Source organism: Dryobates pubescens, chromosome 4 (assembly GCF_014839835.1).
Source record: "Dryobates pubescens isolate bDryPub1 chromosome 4, bDryPub1.pri, whole genome shotgun sequence".
In the NCBI taxonomy this organism is placed as follows: Eukaryota; Metazoa; Chordata; class Aves; order Piciformes; family Picidae; genus Dryobates; species Dryobates pubescens.
In genome coordinates, this window is record NC_071615.1 from 45,859,764 (window position 1) to 45,876,266 (window position 16,503).

Below are 16,503 nucleotides of genomic sequence, written 5' to 3' on the forward strand. Positions count from 1 at the left end.
TAACCAGTTCTTCCAAGGATGTAAATAAAAAGTACACAGACCTTCTTCTGGTAGTCCAGCTCTATTAACTGAATGAGACTAGTATCTCTACCAGTTTTTAAGAGCAATCCTACTCTCTGATAGCAAACCTCATCATCGTCCCCTCTGTTATTCCAGAGTTTGTCCCCCCACAAAAACCCCACAGCTCTCTTGCTTTCAGTAGAAAAATTAGTTCAGTACTCAGTTCAGCAGTACTGCTCACCTACTTCAAGTTATACACATGCTTTAGGGGCTAAAGACTATGTATCATGCCAGTTCTTGAAGGTACACTGATATTAATGACCAAACTCATTCACCTACACAAGTCAGAACCCTACATATGGATCATCCCTCCCAGTTAGAGTGATTTACATGGACTGAAGATGATCTGGCATATCTGAACAGTGTGAAAGAAAAGATACATTCATAACTATTTAATCAATTTATGAAGGCATTTTGACCATCTGGCTTAGTGGCTCGCTACTCTCATTTGTATTCCCAGCATGTTCAGCCCTTTTTCAGATAACACACACTACTGAAGTTACTTGAGCAGCACTTCCTCCTCCAGCTAAGCCCTATACTCCATAAACAGCAAGCAGCCCCATAAGGAAGGACTCGAGTTTTGCCAGCTCCATGACAGAACAGCATCAGAGTAACTTAAAAACCCCCATGACTTACCTTTCTTTGCTAAAATGCACCAAATGATGATGCAGTGGAACTGCACTTGGAAAAGCAGGCCCGTGCTCTTCGCGAGCACAGAAAACTCCTACACACTGTCACACAGCGTGCTTCCCAGCCTTCCTAGTCCAAATAATACATCAGCTTTATATGAGTGATTACAAAGGCCTTGCTTCTGCCTTCCACAAATATTGTATTTTGCATGATAGTTTCTTTGTAGTTTTTGGACAGCCATGTCCCTTGCACTGCGGTGATACAGGGCTTTGAAATGCAAGCGCGCAGGCCAAGCCAACAGATTCCCGTACTGACACAAGAAACTTGTGCCTAAGTTTGCTTAGCTGTTTCATTGTCCTCCTGATTTCCCTGGTAGATCACAGACAGAATCACAAAATGTTAAGAGACTGGAAGGGACCTCCAAAGGTCATCCAGTCCAACCCCCCTGCCAGGGCAAGATCACCTACACCACATCACACAGGAACACATCCAGGTGGGTCTTGAAAATCTCCAGAGAGGGAGACTCCACAACCCCCCCTGGGCAGCCTGTGCCAGTCTCCTGTCACCCTCACAGGGAAAAAATTCTTCCTCATGTTCACATCGAACTTCCTCAGTTTCCACCTAGTGCCCCTTCTGCTGTCACTGGGCATCACCCAGCAGAGCCTGGTTCCATCCTCTTGGCACTCACCCTTTACATCTTTATAAACATGAAGGAGGTCACCTCTCAGTCTCCTCCAAGCTAAAGACCCCCAGCTCCCTCAGTCTCTCCCCAAAAGGGAGATATTCCACTCCTTGGATAATCTTTGTGGCCCTGCACTGGACTCTATAGCATCTTCCTGGCCCTCTTGAAGTGAGGGGATGTTACAGTGGCAAGAAATGCCTGACTCCTGTAGCTGGAGGCCTAAAGTCTACAACACACCTCTATAGCAAGACTGTCGTGGAAGCTATCAAGCAGTTGCTCCCTTGCTTGTATTTGCACAGTCTCTTGCTGCAGTTTCAATCCAGTCATTAAGTCCTAAGTGAGCAGATGCAAACATTTGTATCTAACAGAGTTTGTTTGGCTTTTTGGGGTTTTTTATAGTTCAGTTGTGAAGGAAAAAAGTTGCAAGCCACTTACTGGGGACTTTCCTTGGGATTCTGTTGGGAGACCCAAAGAAGTGAAAAATTATGTTGTCTGCTTTCACACTGACTGTCTCCCCAGGCATGTTTCCTGTAACTTGGTTTAGAAGAAGGAGAGACAAAGACTCCTCACCACTACAGTAAGCCAGTACTGAACATTGCTGCGAAGAGAATGAGCTGGACGACAGAGCAGTAACTCGTGTTATCTAGACACATTTCTCACCCAAGGGAGGAGACCAGACATTTTTGCTGTGAAAAAACAGGCCAGATAACTAAGTAGCTGGGTTACAGGTTAGAAAACACAGGGAGAACAAGCCTGCCACATACAAATTTAATTAGCATGTTTTGGTCAGAAGTAGGAGTTTGTTAGACCCTACGTTTCAAAGCAGGAACCAACTCGACTCCCGTGCAACAGATCCCGTTCCAACATGCAAGCCCATGCCCAAATCTATTTTGGGATGTATAAAGTACAACCAACCACTTAATTTTCCAAAGCAGGGATGACAGGACAGCACCTAAGGCCAAAAGCAGAAACCCATAGTTCCCTGCTGGACACAGACATCCAAATCTTGCCAGGAAGCCTTAGACAGCATCAGTGAACTGCTCCCGTATCGTGTATCCTCTTAATGACATTCAGTGTCATGCTGTTGGCACAACTGCAGCTCCAGCTCGCCCCATGCATTTGCCAGCTAATTAATAAGTGATCAAAACACAATCAGCATGCGTGTGTTTATGCTCCCTCGTAAATCAGCCTTTATGTTTCACTCTGCTGCACATTCCACTCGTGCAGATCACAGCTCTCACATATGCCAATGTTATGGCATATAATGTAATGTTTTAGAAGCTAATAGCTGAGCTCTTCAGCTCCTAACAGGCAGCAGATAAACTTGGCTGTGTTAGGGTTACAGTTGAACTCAGTGATCTTCCAGTCCTAGTGGACAGCGAGGTCTCCCTGGGACAACAATGTGCCCTTGTGGCCAAGAGAGCCAATGGGATCCTGGGGTGCATCAAGAAAAGTGTGTCCAGCAGGGCTAGGGAGGTTCTTCTGCTCTGCTCTGCCCTGCTGAGAGCACCTTCATGCACATTCTTCCACTCTGCCCAGGTCCACATCAACTGCACCCCTGTGTATGGGACCATCTGCAAAGCTGACCAAAGCAAGTCCTGATGCCTCTTCTGCATTATTGACAAAGTTGTTAAACAAAACATGTCCCAGGATAGATCACTGATACTCTGTTACTCCAAGTAAAGTGTGACCCCCTGAGCCTAGCCACTTTTCTACTTGTCTAGGTGTCCCCTCATCTGGGCTGTAGGGTTTTAACTTGAATAAAAAAATATTGTGGGAGCCACTGTCACATTTCCTTGATGAATTCACCCAAAATGACATCTCCCCCTTGCTCTTCATCCATAAATCCAGTCATTTTGTCACAGAAGACAACCAGTTTTGTAGAGTGTGATTTACTCCTCTTAAATCCATGCTGATGGTTCCAAATCACTTTCTTCTCCTTCATGCACCCAGAAACACCTTCCATGAGGACTTACTCAATGATTTAGCCAAGAATGAAGTGAGGCTGACCGCTCTGGAAGTCCCTGGATTGCACTTTTGGCATTGTTTTATTTTAATATGGGTGTGACCTTTGCTTTTCTCAGCTGAGGTGTTAGAAACCTTTCCTGATCTCCATAACCTTTCAAAGATGACTAAGAGTGGCCTTGTTACGACACCAGCCAGTTCCCCCAACACCCTTGGGTGCAGATGATTTGGTCTCAGGAACCCAAGCAATCCCTGTTTTAATTTTCATTCACTGCTGCTAGTTCTGCACCTCCTTGAACCTTGCCTGCAAGCTCAAAGGCCTGAATGACTGTCAGTGAAGACTAAGACAAAGGAAGTACTGAGTATCTTGATCTGCTGTCACTAAATCACCCACTTCAGTCTATCTGATCTCTTCTATATACATGATGTAGGATGAGCTGGATCACAACACAAGTGCTACTAACTATATTGGTCTAAGGCCTAGATCTCCACTGACAGTTTGGGGGATAACTCATAGGCAGGGCAAATGCCTACATTTATTCAGTTGCATCCTACCTAACCTATCTACAGAGATCAGCCATCTAAAGCTTTACAAAGTGAGCTGGCCTTCCTGGTTTCCACTGTTTCTCATGCAAGGTATTTCCTGATTCTGATGCAGTTGTATTTCCTTTTGGTGATCTCTTGTTCAATGAGATTTAGCTCCTGGAACTCAGCCCACAATTAAAAATGCCTCAAGTAATTTCAGTCATTAGGTCACTTGCAGTGGGTCAGTGAGGAATGTCAATAAAACACAGCATTTTGACTTGGCTGTTCGTGGTTCCCAGTCTTTACTCTTGAACTGATGCAGTTTCACCCTTTCTTAAAGAAAAGGCTCTGAACATAAAGGTTACAATCATTGCCCTTCCTTTGAAAAATGTTCCACTGCCACTGAATTTTTTATTGAGGTATCCTACTGTGCACAAAAAGCTACTTTCACTGGCTTGTATAAATATTTGATGCAGCTGGATTGACAAAAAGCTATTTTGATGTTCTTGCTTCTTATTTACAAGAAGCACACAGGAGAAGATTTCTTACTTTACCATGACAGCTTTCCTAGTGGGCAACAATTTTCCCCTTGTCTTTGAACTACAAATCCTCCTCATCCAGGAAAGGAACCTTTAGGCTGCTGATGCTCTCAATGAGGAGAACCAGCTATCTCTGGCTTTATGTGATGTGTGACCTGAATGTTGGCCTTTGCTTTATATTTACATTCCTCCCTCCCCCTGAATCATTTCATCTTCAGTACACACAAAGAAAATAACTCCATAGGGATGACGAAAATACCAGCCACTTCATTGGGTAAGGTGACTCTAATTGGCCAAATGCACCACTGGTTCATCTTTGTCAGAGACAGTGCAAACATAAGAGACAGACAATCTGACCTTCTAAAAACCAGATTACTTTCCTCTTCCAAGCAACTTACATTTTGTTTCATTTGCTTTGTCTTTAAGTACTGTCAATGTTTTCTGGTTGGCTGGCTGGCTGGCTTTCTCCGAGTTTGAAAGGCAGGAAATTCACTGACAGAATGGTAAAACAAATACAAGCATGCCAGGCACTTAAAGATCTGCAGTTCAGAGCAACTAAAGATGAGCAGGTTTGTGATCACTCTGTTAAGGCATCAAAATGTAACCTTAGCTTTGACTCTTCCTTCCGACACCAACTGAAGACTTGCAGTTAAAGGAAAGGAGACCCCACCTGTTGCATCCTTTCCACTTGCAAAGGTATTCATCTGCAGCTTGCTGCTACAGATTCCACTTCTCACTAGAAGAGGACAAGGGTGAAGTCCTATGATCACTGTAGATCACCAGGCAGGGTCAGTTTACACCTGGGACTGCAGGCAGAACTGGCAATGACAGGAGCTGGATAAACACCACCAGCAAGTAACTGAACACCCATTTAAATGTTCCTAGTCAACAAAACAACATCCAAGGACCAAGCAAGCTGCTGCTGCTGCTAATATGCTAGCAAAATCACAGAATTGCCAGGGTTGGAAGGGACCTCAAGGATCATCTAGTTCCACCCCCTGTGCCATGGGCAGGGACACCTCACACTAAATCAGGCTGCCCAGAGCCACATCTAGCCTGGCCCTAAAATTATTCAGGGAAGAGGCTTCCACCACCTCCCAGGACAACCTGTTCCAGCGGCTCCCCACCCCCAAGGTGAAGAACTTCCTCCTAATGTCTAATCCAAATCTCCCCTTCTGTAGCCTGGATCCATTCCCCTCAGTCCTATCACTAACCAACATTCCATAAAGTCTCTCCCTAGCTGTGGGCTCCCTTCAGATACTGGAAGGCCACAGTAAGGTCTCTGTGGAGCCCTCTCCTCTCCATTGAGTAGATGAGGTAACTCTGCATGGTTTACATACTGTCATTTCTAATTTTTTTCCTATTTGTGTTTATCATTATCTGGTACAAGAAGCAAAAAAGAAAGAATTGTTATCAGTGAACTTTAAAATTCTTTTAAAGACTAATTATTAAACTGTTGGCAGAAGGAAGAAACAGATTTATGACTACTGACAATCTGGAAATCTTCACTTCATTGGGTATTCCAAAGACAAGGAGGAAAAGAAGAAGATAATAACCCTGCTTTTAAGTCTAATAAGCAAAATAATGAATTTGTACTTTAAGCCAAAGAGAAAACCAGCCTCTAGAACAAAGAAATGTGATGCAACCAATTAGGGAAAGTATGTTAATGCTACCTTAATTTGGAAGAGGATTAATCATGGAATAAGGAGAGCAGCTATGAAAGGCTGGATAGGCTGCCATAAAAGACTAGGAAAACCTATGGAGCTGAGAAGCCCTCAGCCCCCTCTTTATTCCCTCCTCCCTACCTGGGTTTTTTGGTACTCATTGCTGTATGAATGGAAAAGCTCTTCTGTTTCTCTGCAGCATAGGGAAATTTTAGGATTTAAATCATGAGCATTTAAATGCAACTGATAGGAATTCAGAGATGCTCTCAGCAGATGTTCTTCTAATGGTATGGGCATGTTCATGGTGGTTTAATGTAACTGTTCTAATTAACACACTTTTAGAAACCTTAGCTCTGAGCTTTTTACTTCTGAACAATTTCTTCCTGTAACTGTAAAAACACTTAACAATAATGTTAATTAATTCTTCATCTTCACCTCTAACCTAAGTTAATCTGAAATCTAACCACTTTTACATAGTTTGTTGTCCTGTTTGCACTGAAACTTTACTGCCATCATTTAAGCCTACTTTATCTATGTCTACAGGCAGTTATCCAGCACTCCTCACACTGCTGTCCCAGTACATGAACTTTCCCCAGGCCTCTGTTATGTAAATGAAGTTCTGAAGTTTAAGTAACAGAAAAATGCTGTGTTTAAAACATTTCAAGAGCACACTGATAAGTAGTTTTTATTAAAGAAAACACTGAGCCTGATAGAGCCAATTAGGTTTTGCCTCTATGAGTTGCAATTTATACACATAAAGTAAATGGCCATTTGTTTTTAAGCAACTTAACTAGCAATTACAAGGCTTTCCAGGAAGCTGAGTGAAAGCATTCCAAAAGATGAACTTTAGACCTTCCTTTTTGCTACTTGCTGGCAAAATGAAAAATTAGGATTGCTTCTTAATTTCCTGATTGACTTTTACCAGAACTGACTCAGATTACTGTTTGTTCTATCATAAGTCCTGGAATTCTGACCAACAGTAAAATGGGAAGAAGATGCTCTGAGTGCAGTTCCCCTGTAATTTTGAGGCACAAATCCACTAACCCTAACAGCAGTGCTAAATCCATGGGTTACTACATTCCTTTTGAAGAACACAAAACAAACCAAAATTAGAGGGAAGATTCAGCCATAAATACTTTAACCATTAAGTACAGTAAGTATACAAGTGATATAATTTTCCAGTAAAATTGATTTGGCTTTAACTTCAACATTTTTTTTATGTTCAAGAACTCCTCTCGGTTTATTCTCACGGCCCCTTGGTTATGTCTCTCAGATTCCTTGTAAGCACTGAAGTCTGTCTTTGTACAGCAGGCTTGTCTTCAAATCCATGATAGTATAGACTGGCTGCTGCATTAAGCCAGACCCAATGCTTCACTTGCACAATGTGCAAAAATCTGGTTTTTAATCTTCTGCTCTTCAATTAAGGCCAAGACTTATCCATCACTCCCATGAACTTGGTAACAATGAAACAAACCTAGAGGACAATTTTGTAAAGATGTGTGCCATGAAGGTAGAAAGGGTCTCTGCAAGAACTGGGAATACCTGGCTATATGGGCTGCATCAAAAGATGTACTGCCAGCAGATCCAGAGGCGGCTCTGCCACTTTATTCTGCTCTGGTGAGACCTCACCTGGAGTACTGAGCAGAGGTCTGCAGCCCGCAATATAGGAAGGACATGGACCTGATGGAGAGGGTCCAGAGGAGGGCCATGAGAATGATCAAGGGGTTGGAGCACCTCTGCTACAAGGACAGGCTGAGAGAACTGGGGCTGTTCAGCCTGGATAAAAGAAGGCTCCAAGGAGACCAAATAGCAGCCTGCCAGTACCTGAAGGGGGCTACAAGAATGATGCGAGAGTTTGTTTACAAAGGCCTGCAGTGAGAGGATGAGGGACAATGGCTTTAAACTGGAGAAAACCAGTTTTAGATTGGATGTTAGGAACAAGTTCTTTAGTCTTTGGGTGGTGGAACAATGGAACAGGCTGCTCAGGGAGGTGGTTGAGGCCCCATCCCTGGAGATATTCAAGGTGAGGCTCGACAAGGCCCTGGGCAGCCTGATCTAGCTGGGGATGTCCCTGCTGACTGCAGGGAGGTCGGACTGGCTGACCTTTGGATGTCCCTTGCTGCTGGACCACTCTGTGATTTTATGTTGGCCAGATGAAAATGGAAGGTCCTTACAGTGACCTGCACTCAGACCCAGATGCAGTGTGTGTGGCCAGACAGCTAGGAGGAAAGGCACTCTTCCGTTTATGTCATCTGCTTTACAATCTGATTAGCTTAATCTATTTTCCTTGGTGCCGCTTATTAACTGTAGATTTCTGCAATTACAGGATCCTCTTTAGGATCTTTGCAAAAGACAATACATGAGCTGTGTCCCTTATTCAAATGCCAAAATATTTCCTGTGCTTTCATTCCATTTCACTGAAATAGGCTGATCTCAAACAAATCCGCCCCAAGCCTGTATTAAAGCACCTCCCAAACGTCTTCTCTTCAAAGATAATGGCCTCTATTAGAGGAGGAAAAAAAATCATAATCACAGCTTAAATGCTTGCTGTAATTTCCATACCATTTACCATTCCAAGGCTGAAGACTGCGTTTACCAATGAGCCTCCTTTCCTGAAGTGATCAGTCATGTGCTCCAGCCAATTTGCTTCTAAGCTGTTGACAGTCTGCCCATTCCTGGAGATCCTCATCGGGATAGTCACTGTGTAATACTGGCTGCATTTTTGGGGGCTTTTTGGCTTGTTGAAGAGAGCAAAGATCTCTGCTTCTACCAAAAGGAAAAAAAAAAAAGGAGTAATGCAACAACTGTATCATAATATTTCAGCTAAAACAAGGTATAACTCACTTCTTGCCCTCACCCCGTTGCACTTTGCAACTGGAAAAAAACATTCTGAGATGTCATCTCCTTAATGTATTTCTGCAGTGTCCAGCACAGTAGGGTCCCAAAGTCCAGTATGTTCTAATGCACAGCTGCCCTAGTGGTTATCAGTGTAAGCCAAGACAGGACAACATGCTCCACAAGCTGCTTCAAGAACTGTATCAGTCTCCAAATAACTGAAAATGGAGTACTTCTATTTTCCTACTGAATGAATCTTTAAAACAGCTGTGACACTAAGGCCAGTCCAAATATAAAACCTTACTGCAGATTTAGGAGGAATTGCATTCATAGCCATGAAACTAAAGCATTAAATAACTTGGGTTTGTTAATACAGTGGCATGGACCCAGCAAGCAGTAGTATCATCTAAAGAAAATGCAATCAATCGTTAATGTAGAGACCACGCTAGCTGGTTTGTTGATTTACTCTGGGGCTGAGCCAAGGTGAGACACTAACACAACAGCAAATGAATTCTGGAAGTGGAATTGTGAAGGGTCTTACAAATGAGAACATTTTCTAGATTGTGCTCCATATTTCATGTAGTAGATCATAAAACTAGTTAATGTAAGCTCACTGTCACAAAAAAGTCATTGCTGACAGCAAAGATGAGCTTTCACAGCCCTAAACTGGGAGCAAGTTTAGGTGCAGATACACCTTCCAAGTTCTCTGAAGGGTACAACTCTCAGTAGAATTACTGGCTAAAAAATGTTTGGACATGTTTGTTTTAGTTATTAATGGACACAGAAAGCAATGGTAACAGTTACAAATAAAAACAGTATCTCAAAACAAATGAATATAAAAGGTAAAAACATTACATGAAATTCACTCAATAAGCTCCCTTTGTTTCCAAATGATTATATTCTAATACCAAGTATTAAAGAAAGAGATGTCAAAAGAAATGCTAAGAGATTGCTATCAGACATCACTGAGCAAGAAGTAGGATGTAGATTGAAAAAGATATTAGAAGGGCAATGCTCCAAGACAGGCTGGCAGCACTTGGAGAGCTCTCAACATAACAAAACATGAGAGAGACTTAATGATCTGAGGCACAAACCATGGATTCAAACAGAACAAGAAGGACTAAGCTGTTGATAGGAATCCTCTTGCTGTTTACCACTTGTTTAGAAAAAAATCAATCATGGTAATTCTAACTCAGAAGAGCATACACAGAAAACTCTGATTCTGACCCCCAAACCAGAATCATACTGGAAATGGAGATCTTTCTGGTGCTAACAATAGCAAATCATGAAACTGAAAATCCATGAGGAGATGGTAACCTGGATTTGACACTGGTCTGTTGACGACAGACTGGTTAGGCCACACCTCGAGTCCTGTGTCCAGTTCTGGGCCCCTCAGTTCAGGAAGGATGTTGACTTGCTGGAACATGTCCAGAGAAGGGCAACAAAGTTGGTGAGGGGCTTGGAACACAAGCCCTATGAGGAGAGGCTGAGGGAGCTGGGGTTGCTTAGCCTGGAGAAGAGGAGACTCAGGGGTGACTTTATTGCTCTCTATAACTACCTGAAGGGAGGTTGTAGACAGGCAGAGGTTGGTCTCTTCTCCCAGGCAACCAGCACCAGAACAAGAGAACGGAGTCTCAGGCTGCGCCAGGGAGGTTTAGGCTGGAGGTTAGGAGGAAGTTTTACACAGAGAGAGTGATTGCCCATTGGAATGGGCTGCCCGAAGAGGTGGTAGAGTCACCATCATTGGAGGTGTTCAGGAGGAGACTGGATTGAGTGCTTGGTTGCATGGTTTAGTTGATTAGGTGGTGTTGGATGATAGGTTGGACACGATGATCTTGAAAGTCTCTTCCAACCTGGTCTGGTCTACTCTACTCTACTCTACTCTACTCTACTCTACTCTACTCTACTCTACTCTACTCTACTCTATCCTACTCTACATCTATTCTATTCTATTCTATTCTATTCTATTCTATTCTATTCTATTCTATTCTATTCTATTCTATTCTATTCTATTCTATTCTATTTCAGATGTCCGGAAGTCTTTCAGTGGTTGACTTGGTTTGTCACCATTACCAAATGCATTCTGTGCAAATCCTAACAAGTCACTATTGGCAACTTTTACAAGTGAGTCTGATCACTCAGACATGGACAGACATCTTCAGTTTTGTTCCAGGTAAGACAGCCCTGAAAAATCTGTGCCTTGTTCACAGACAAGTAATTTTCAAGAGTGCCCATTAAAGATAAAAGGGAAAGTGAACAAGCACTGCAAGATATTCAGTGGAGGGAAAAAAGGAGCACAAAACTAACACTTGAAAAGTACAAAAACTAAAATAAAGAACAAAATTCAGATTCTCCAAACAGTAAGATCTATTGATTTTTTTTTTCCTGAAGTTTTACAAAGGGAAGTTCCAGTTCCAGAGTGGTAACTTCCTATGGAATAAGTAGGCTAACTGGAAAAAAATCCAACACCTGATGCTTTCTATCTTCACGTTCCCAAGGAAGGATGGAGAACTGGTGCCAAAGACTGAATTACATTTTCCATGGGAGGAAAAGGGAGTGCTGCAATAACAAAAATCCATACAAAAGTAATAAAGAAATCAGCAATGTTCTACTGGCAATAGATCTGGGAAAATCCTACTACAGGTGTGCTGTCACATAAAACTGCCTTCTCAGACCTTCTGTCTTGGAAAGTTATTTGCATAACTCATCAATTAAAAAAAGGTATGACTCAGAGAAAGATGAAACTAAGTATGTTTTTAAAATAAACCCTCTTATCTGGCAAATCAGCAGCTGTAATGAAATCCTGGTTGGTAGGATTGGAGGTGATCAGATTCATATTATGCAGAAACATTAAGACTGTGGTTACTTGCAGCAAAAGATTTTTCCTGTTAAGTATAGAGAGCAACTTGAGATTTGCTATGTTAACTCCCTCCAAGACAGCATGTATAAAAAGAGCAAGAACTGGTTTGACTAGACTCAGAGATAACCAATTTAAAACTATAAAAGAGATTTTATAATGTGTAAGATTCTAATGTCAACCAGAACAAATGCACTCGAATAGCAGCTATGCTTTCACCAAATCTGGCTGCCCCCTTGACCAACAAAAATGGAAGAGTGGTGAAGGTTTAGTAGAGTGTGATGAAATTTGATGGCAAAAATCTAATTACACTAAAATGCAACAGAAACTAAGATAATGCCAAGTCATTCCCAGTCCTATATATATATATATAACCCCCAAGGGGGTAGAATTGTTTGACTGAGAACATAGAGAATACAGATAAATTGAAGTCAAGGACAGTACCAGCTGAAAGGAATGGAGATGGAATTTCCTTACATAGATTTGTAGTGTGTAAGGAGCATAAGCAAAGCAGAAAGGGAAACAAATGTACACACTGTTTTCCAGGATTTAAGCAAAACTAGGAAAGAAAAATATCTTTATGCTTAAACTGGAACTGTGGCAAAGATCTATTTTTCTGATGACTTCTCATTTTCTAGGTTACTCTGGTCCACATGCTATTCTGAACTACAAATTCTGCTACTGAAGTAAACTCCAAGCAATAAGCACCTGAAGGAGGGTATTTTGAGACCTCAGCAGAGACTTTTGTGTTTGGATGGCATAAAATGACATTTAGAAGTGGAAAGCACACCTAAGGAGAAATATGTCACAGAAATGAAAGAACAAACACTGGTATATGCAGAATAATCTTACACACACACAAAAAAAAAAAAAACGAGAAAAAGAGAGGGAGAGAATGGGAAGGGAAATGATTAGGAGCACCATTACCAAGAGGACCTTTACTATGAATTAGCAAACATGAGCCATTAACAACAATTACTGCTCCTTTCCAGTAATTACAGCTCTGGCTGTAGCACTGAGCCCAGCCTGACTGTAGGATACTAAGAAACTGATCATGCATATTCCTGCTGTTCCTGATGTGGTTTAAATTCAGTTATCTGTTCAGCTGCTACAAAGGGGCTAGCTGTGATAAAGCTTTGTGATATTCCTTCTATGGCTGCAAAACCTCGTCGGGCAGATTAGCAGCGCTTTTCCTTCCCACAGACAAAAATGATACAATGATTAAGAGCTCTCAGGGTATCACAGCAAATTAAAAAAATGAACCAATTCAACTGAGCAGTCGACAAAAATAAGTCTTTACACTCAAGCATACAAGTGGGCCATAACTAAGTTGCCTCCACCCATATCAACTCTCCATTTTTCATCTGACTTACACTCAGTTGTTGTGAACAGCATAACCACGCTGAAACCAGGTGAAGTGGCTCGTTTGGCACATCTTTTCTTTGCTATTACAGTGATAAGGTCCTCCCTAGGTCCCTCAAAAGAGCTGGGAGCATAATTGAGACAATTTTAACTTGGCTTTTACTATGAGAGGTCACCACAATACTTACTGCCAGTAAGTGGTTTTAAGCATCGTGCCGGCGTTTCGTTCTCCACAAGTCCATTCAGCTTGTCTGCTGCTTCTGTTACACTTGGGTTTGCATGATGAAGCTGCTCTTCATTTCCCTTCAGCTCCTCAGTAGCCTGTCCTTCACCTCTCCAGCCCTCCCTGGATGTGGCACATTGGTCAGCACTTTCCTCACTTGGTGCTGCAGTGCCGCATCCATTAATGCCATCTATTTTCTCACCATCCGGTGAAGCATGATCCTCAAGGTAATTTGAAACATTTGTATTATCTCTGGATTGCACAGAGTTGTTACTGGCAGGTGTCAGGGAGGTGCTGACAAGACAGTTCTTTTGGGAATGGTATTGAGGTATAATTCCAACAAATTTCAAGCCCTGACTCGCAGCATCTTGAATCTAGGAATCAAAGAAGATTAGATTTTTAACTGTCAAGCTGTCTTAGCTAAACAGAAATACAGAAAATAACACCCTTCAAGGCAGTTAGCTTGTCATTTTGCTACTTTTGTCCACTACCACATGAAATTGTCAGGTTGCATTTACATAAAAAGTTACATTCCAGAGAAGCAGGATGAAAAATTCCCTAAGCCATCTGAAATAAAATGACAGTGGAAGAAGGGGGAGAGGGGAAAAAAGAGAGAGAGAGATAACATACCTACATATTTCTTCAGAGGAATAAAAGCATCTGTTTGAAAAGTTTATTTAGGCTACATCACCAGACGTTGTATTAACTTACACAAAGTTTTAGGATCAACCTGATGAAGTCAGAGATCTAATATTACATCTTACATGCATTCAGCATGCGAGTATGACATTTCTGCAAGGAAAAGGTTATTAATTCACTCTGCTATATGCATCGTTACAACAACAGTTGTTGTTTGTCCTATTTTGGATTGAGACACAAATGGCAAGCTTTCACATAATGAGTACATAAAAGCAAAGCTATTTTAACACATGACTTTTGGGAAGATACAGAACTCAGAACAGAGAAAGTCATTGCAAGATGAGCTAAAGAAGAAGGTGAGCAGAATTTAAGGGATGCTATTATAAATGCTTTACACTGCAGGTAAAGGAGGAAAATGAAGGAATCAAACAGTAGATCCTAAGAAAAAAAGAACTGGCATAGTAGTATGTGGTGGGTTGAAATCACCCCCCAACATAAAAATGCCAGACCAGCCCAGTTGGAAGCAAATGAAGCTGTATTAACAGGCAAACTAAAATCTAGCAATATGAAATGCAGTGGATATGTACAAAATATACAATATTTACAGTTTATAAACAACGCGAGGACCCCCCGTGGACAAAACCAGGGGGTTACCGATAGCTTCCCCCTTTCTGCCCCCTTCCCCCCTGTACATGGGAAAAGAGAGAAGAGAAAAGCAGACAGTAGCTTGTTAGTTACTTAGCCACAAGAAGAATGCAGCCAAGATCAGCAACAGCCAAGCAAAAGCATCAGTTGGTGTTTGGCTAGAGTGAAGAGCCAAGAAAGAGACAACTACACAACTAACTTCATGTTTGTTATCAGTCCAATGGGGTTATTTAGACCTTATCATTATTCTCCCTTTACATCCAGTAGTAATTTATTTACATCCTACCACTTTCTGCTCAAGATCTGTGGAAAATTTCCTAGGCATCAGCCCAAAACTGCCACATAGTAATAACAATTAGATAAAGCCAGAGTTAACTAAGGAAGGTTTGAGACAAGGCAGCAAGAGAAACCTCTTTTAGGCAGACTAAGCACTCCAGATGCACCATGCATTCCAGTCACCGGCATCACACCCCTCAAAACCAGGACAAGCTGCACAGAGAGACTGCTGTGGAGACATGCATGCATCTGCTGGTTCATGTATCAAAATCACTGTCCAAAAAGGAGAGGCTTCCATGCAATGTATTCTCTTCATACAGTATAAACACACAGAAGTACTGCAAAAATAAATGCCTTGAGAATGGAGAAATCATACAATCATAAAATTGTTAGGGTTGGAAGGGACTTCGAAGATCATCTAGTTCCAACCCCCAACCATGGGCAGGGACACCTCACACTACATCAGGTTGCTCAGAGACACATCCAGCCTGGCCTTAAAAACCTCCAGGGACGAGGCTTCTACCACCTCCCTGGGCAACCTGTGCCAGTGTCTCACCACCCTCATGGGGAAGAACTTCTTCTTAACATCCAGTCTGAATCTACCCATTTCTAGTTTTGTTCCATTCCCCCTACTCCTATTACTGCCTGACAACCTACAAAGTGCCTCCTCAGCTTTCTTGTAGGCCCCCTTGAGACACTGGAAGGGGAAAGAGGGATGGGGACTAAGCATAGATGGTGTGTAGACAACCCATGGGCTGAAGGGTGAAGGGATTGAATCATACAGCTTGGAAATAGAAGAGAGATAAAGAGAAGAGATATGGACATCTGTTTCACTTTCTCTGCATACCATCATCATTCCAGAGAGTTCAAATGTTTTAGTTATGCTCTGAGGCTTGAGTTAGTATGAACTGAAATAGTTCTGGTCGTTTGCTTTTTTGGTTTGGTTTGTTGGTTGGTTTTTTTTTTCCCAGTCACAAGTAAATAGGAAGAATTTTGTACAACTTTTGTTTATTCATTTTTTTAAATTCAACTGAAGAAACAGCTCTTTTCTGCATCTTCCCTACCCAAAATTAGGGTGGTTTTTTTTTAAACAAATCACCTACTTCCTGGCAACACATTGCTGTTCTGAACAAACCTACAGATGATATCCGATCAACAGCAAGAACTTCCTCTTTCAAACCACTATTGTATTTTCCATGTTAAATTAACTCTTGATTTCATGATCACAGGAACTTAAAACAGAGCTCTCCAGGAAACAAGGTAATGGTATTCACAGGTGTTTAGCCTGGTAAGTATCAGATGCTGACTAAAGCTGACAGTAACCTCCTAATAAAAGTCATACTAGCAGCACCCTGACCAAGTGTTTGTCCACACAGAAAGTTAGCACATAAGTAGCTTGCTCAGAAAGGTTTAAGTGAATGGCAATGATAGATGCATTCACAATATGCTTAATAAGCCTTACTCCCTGTTGTAACCCTGCACATGCTTTTTTATACAGTCAATGAGAGAGTTACAGATTCAATTCATCTCACACAGTATCACAGTATCACAGTAACTAAGGTTGGAAGAGACCCCAAGGATCATCAAGTCCAACCTGTTCC

At 41.9% G+C, this 16,503-nt stretch overlaps 1 protein-coding gene across 1 annotated transcript in view; it reads right to left on the reverse strand.

Annotated features, from left to right (window-relative positions):
* Window positions 1–16,503, reverse strand: part of RFTN1 (raftlin, lipid raft linker 1) — a 117,389-nt gene that overhangs the window by 21,651 nt on the left and 79,235 nt on the right. Inside the window, exons 5-6 of the mRNA XM_054161223.1 lie at window positions 13,308–13,716; window positions 8,628–8,831 (exon numbers count right to left, since the gene is read on the reverse strand). Of these exons, the coding sequence (XP_054017198.1) occupies window positions 8,628–8,831; window positions 13,308–13,716 (613 nt within the window). The remainder of the gene's footprint in view (window positions 1–8,627; window positions 8,832–13,307; window positions 13,717–16,503) is intronic.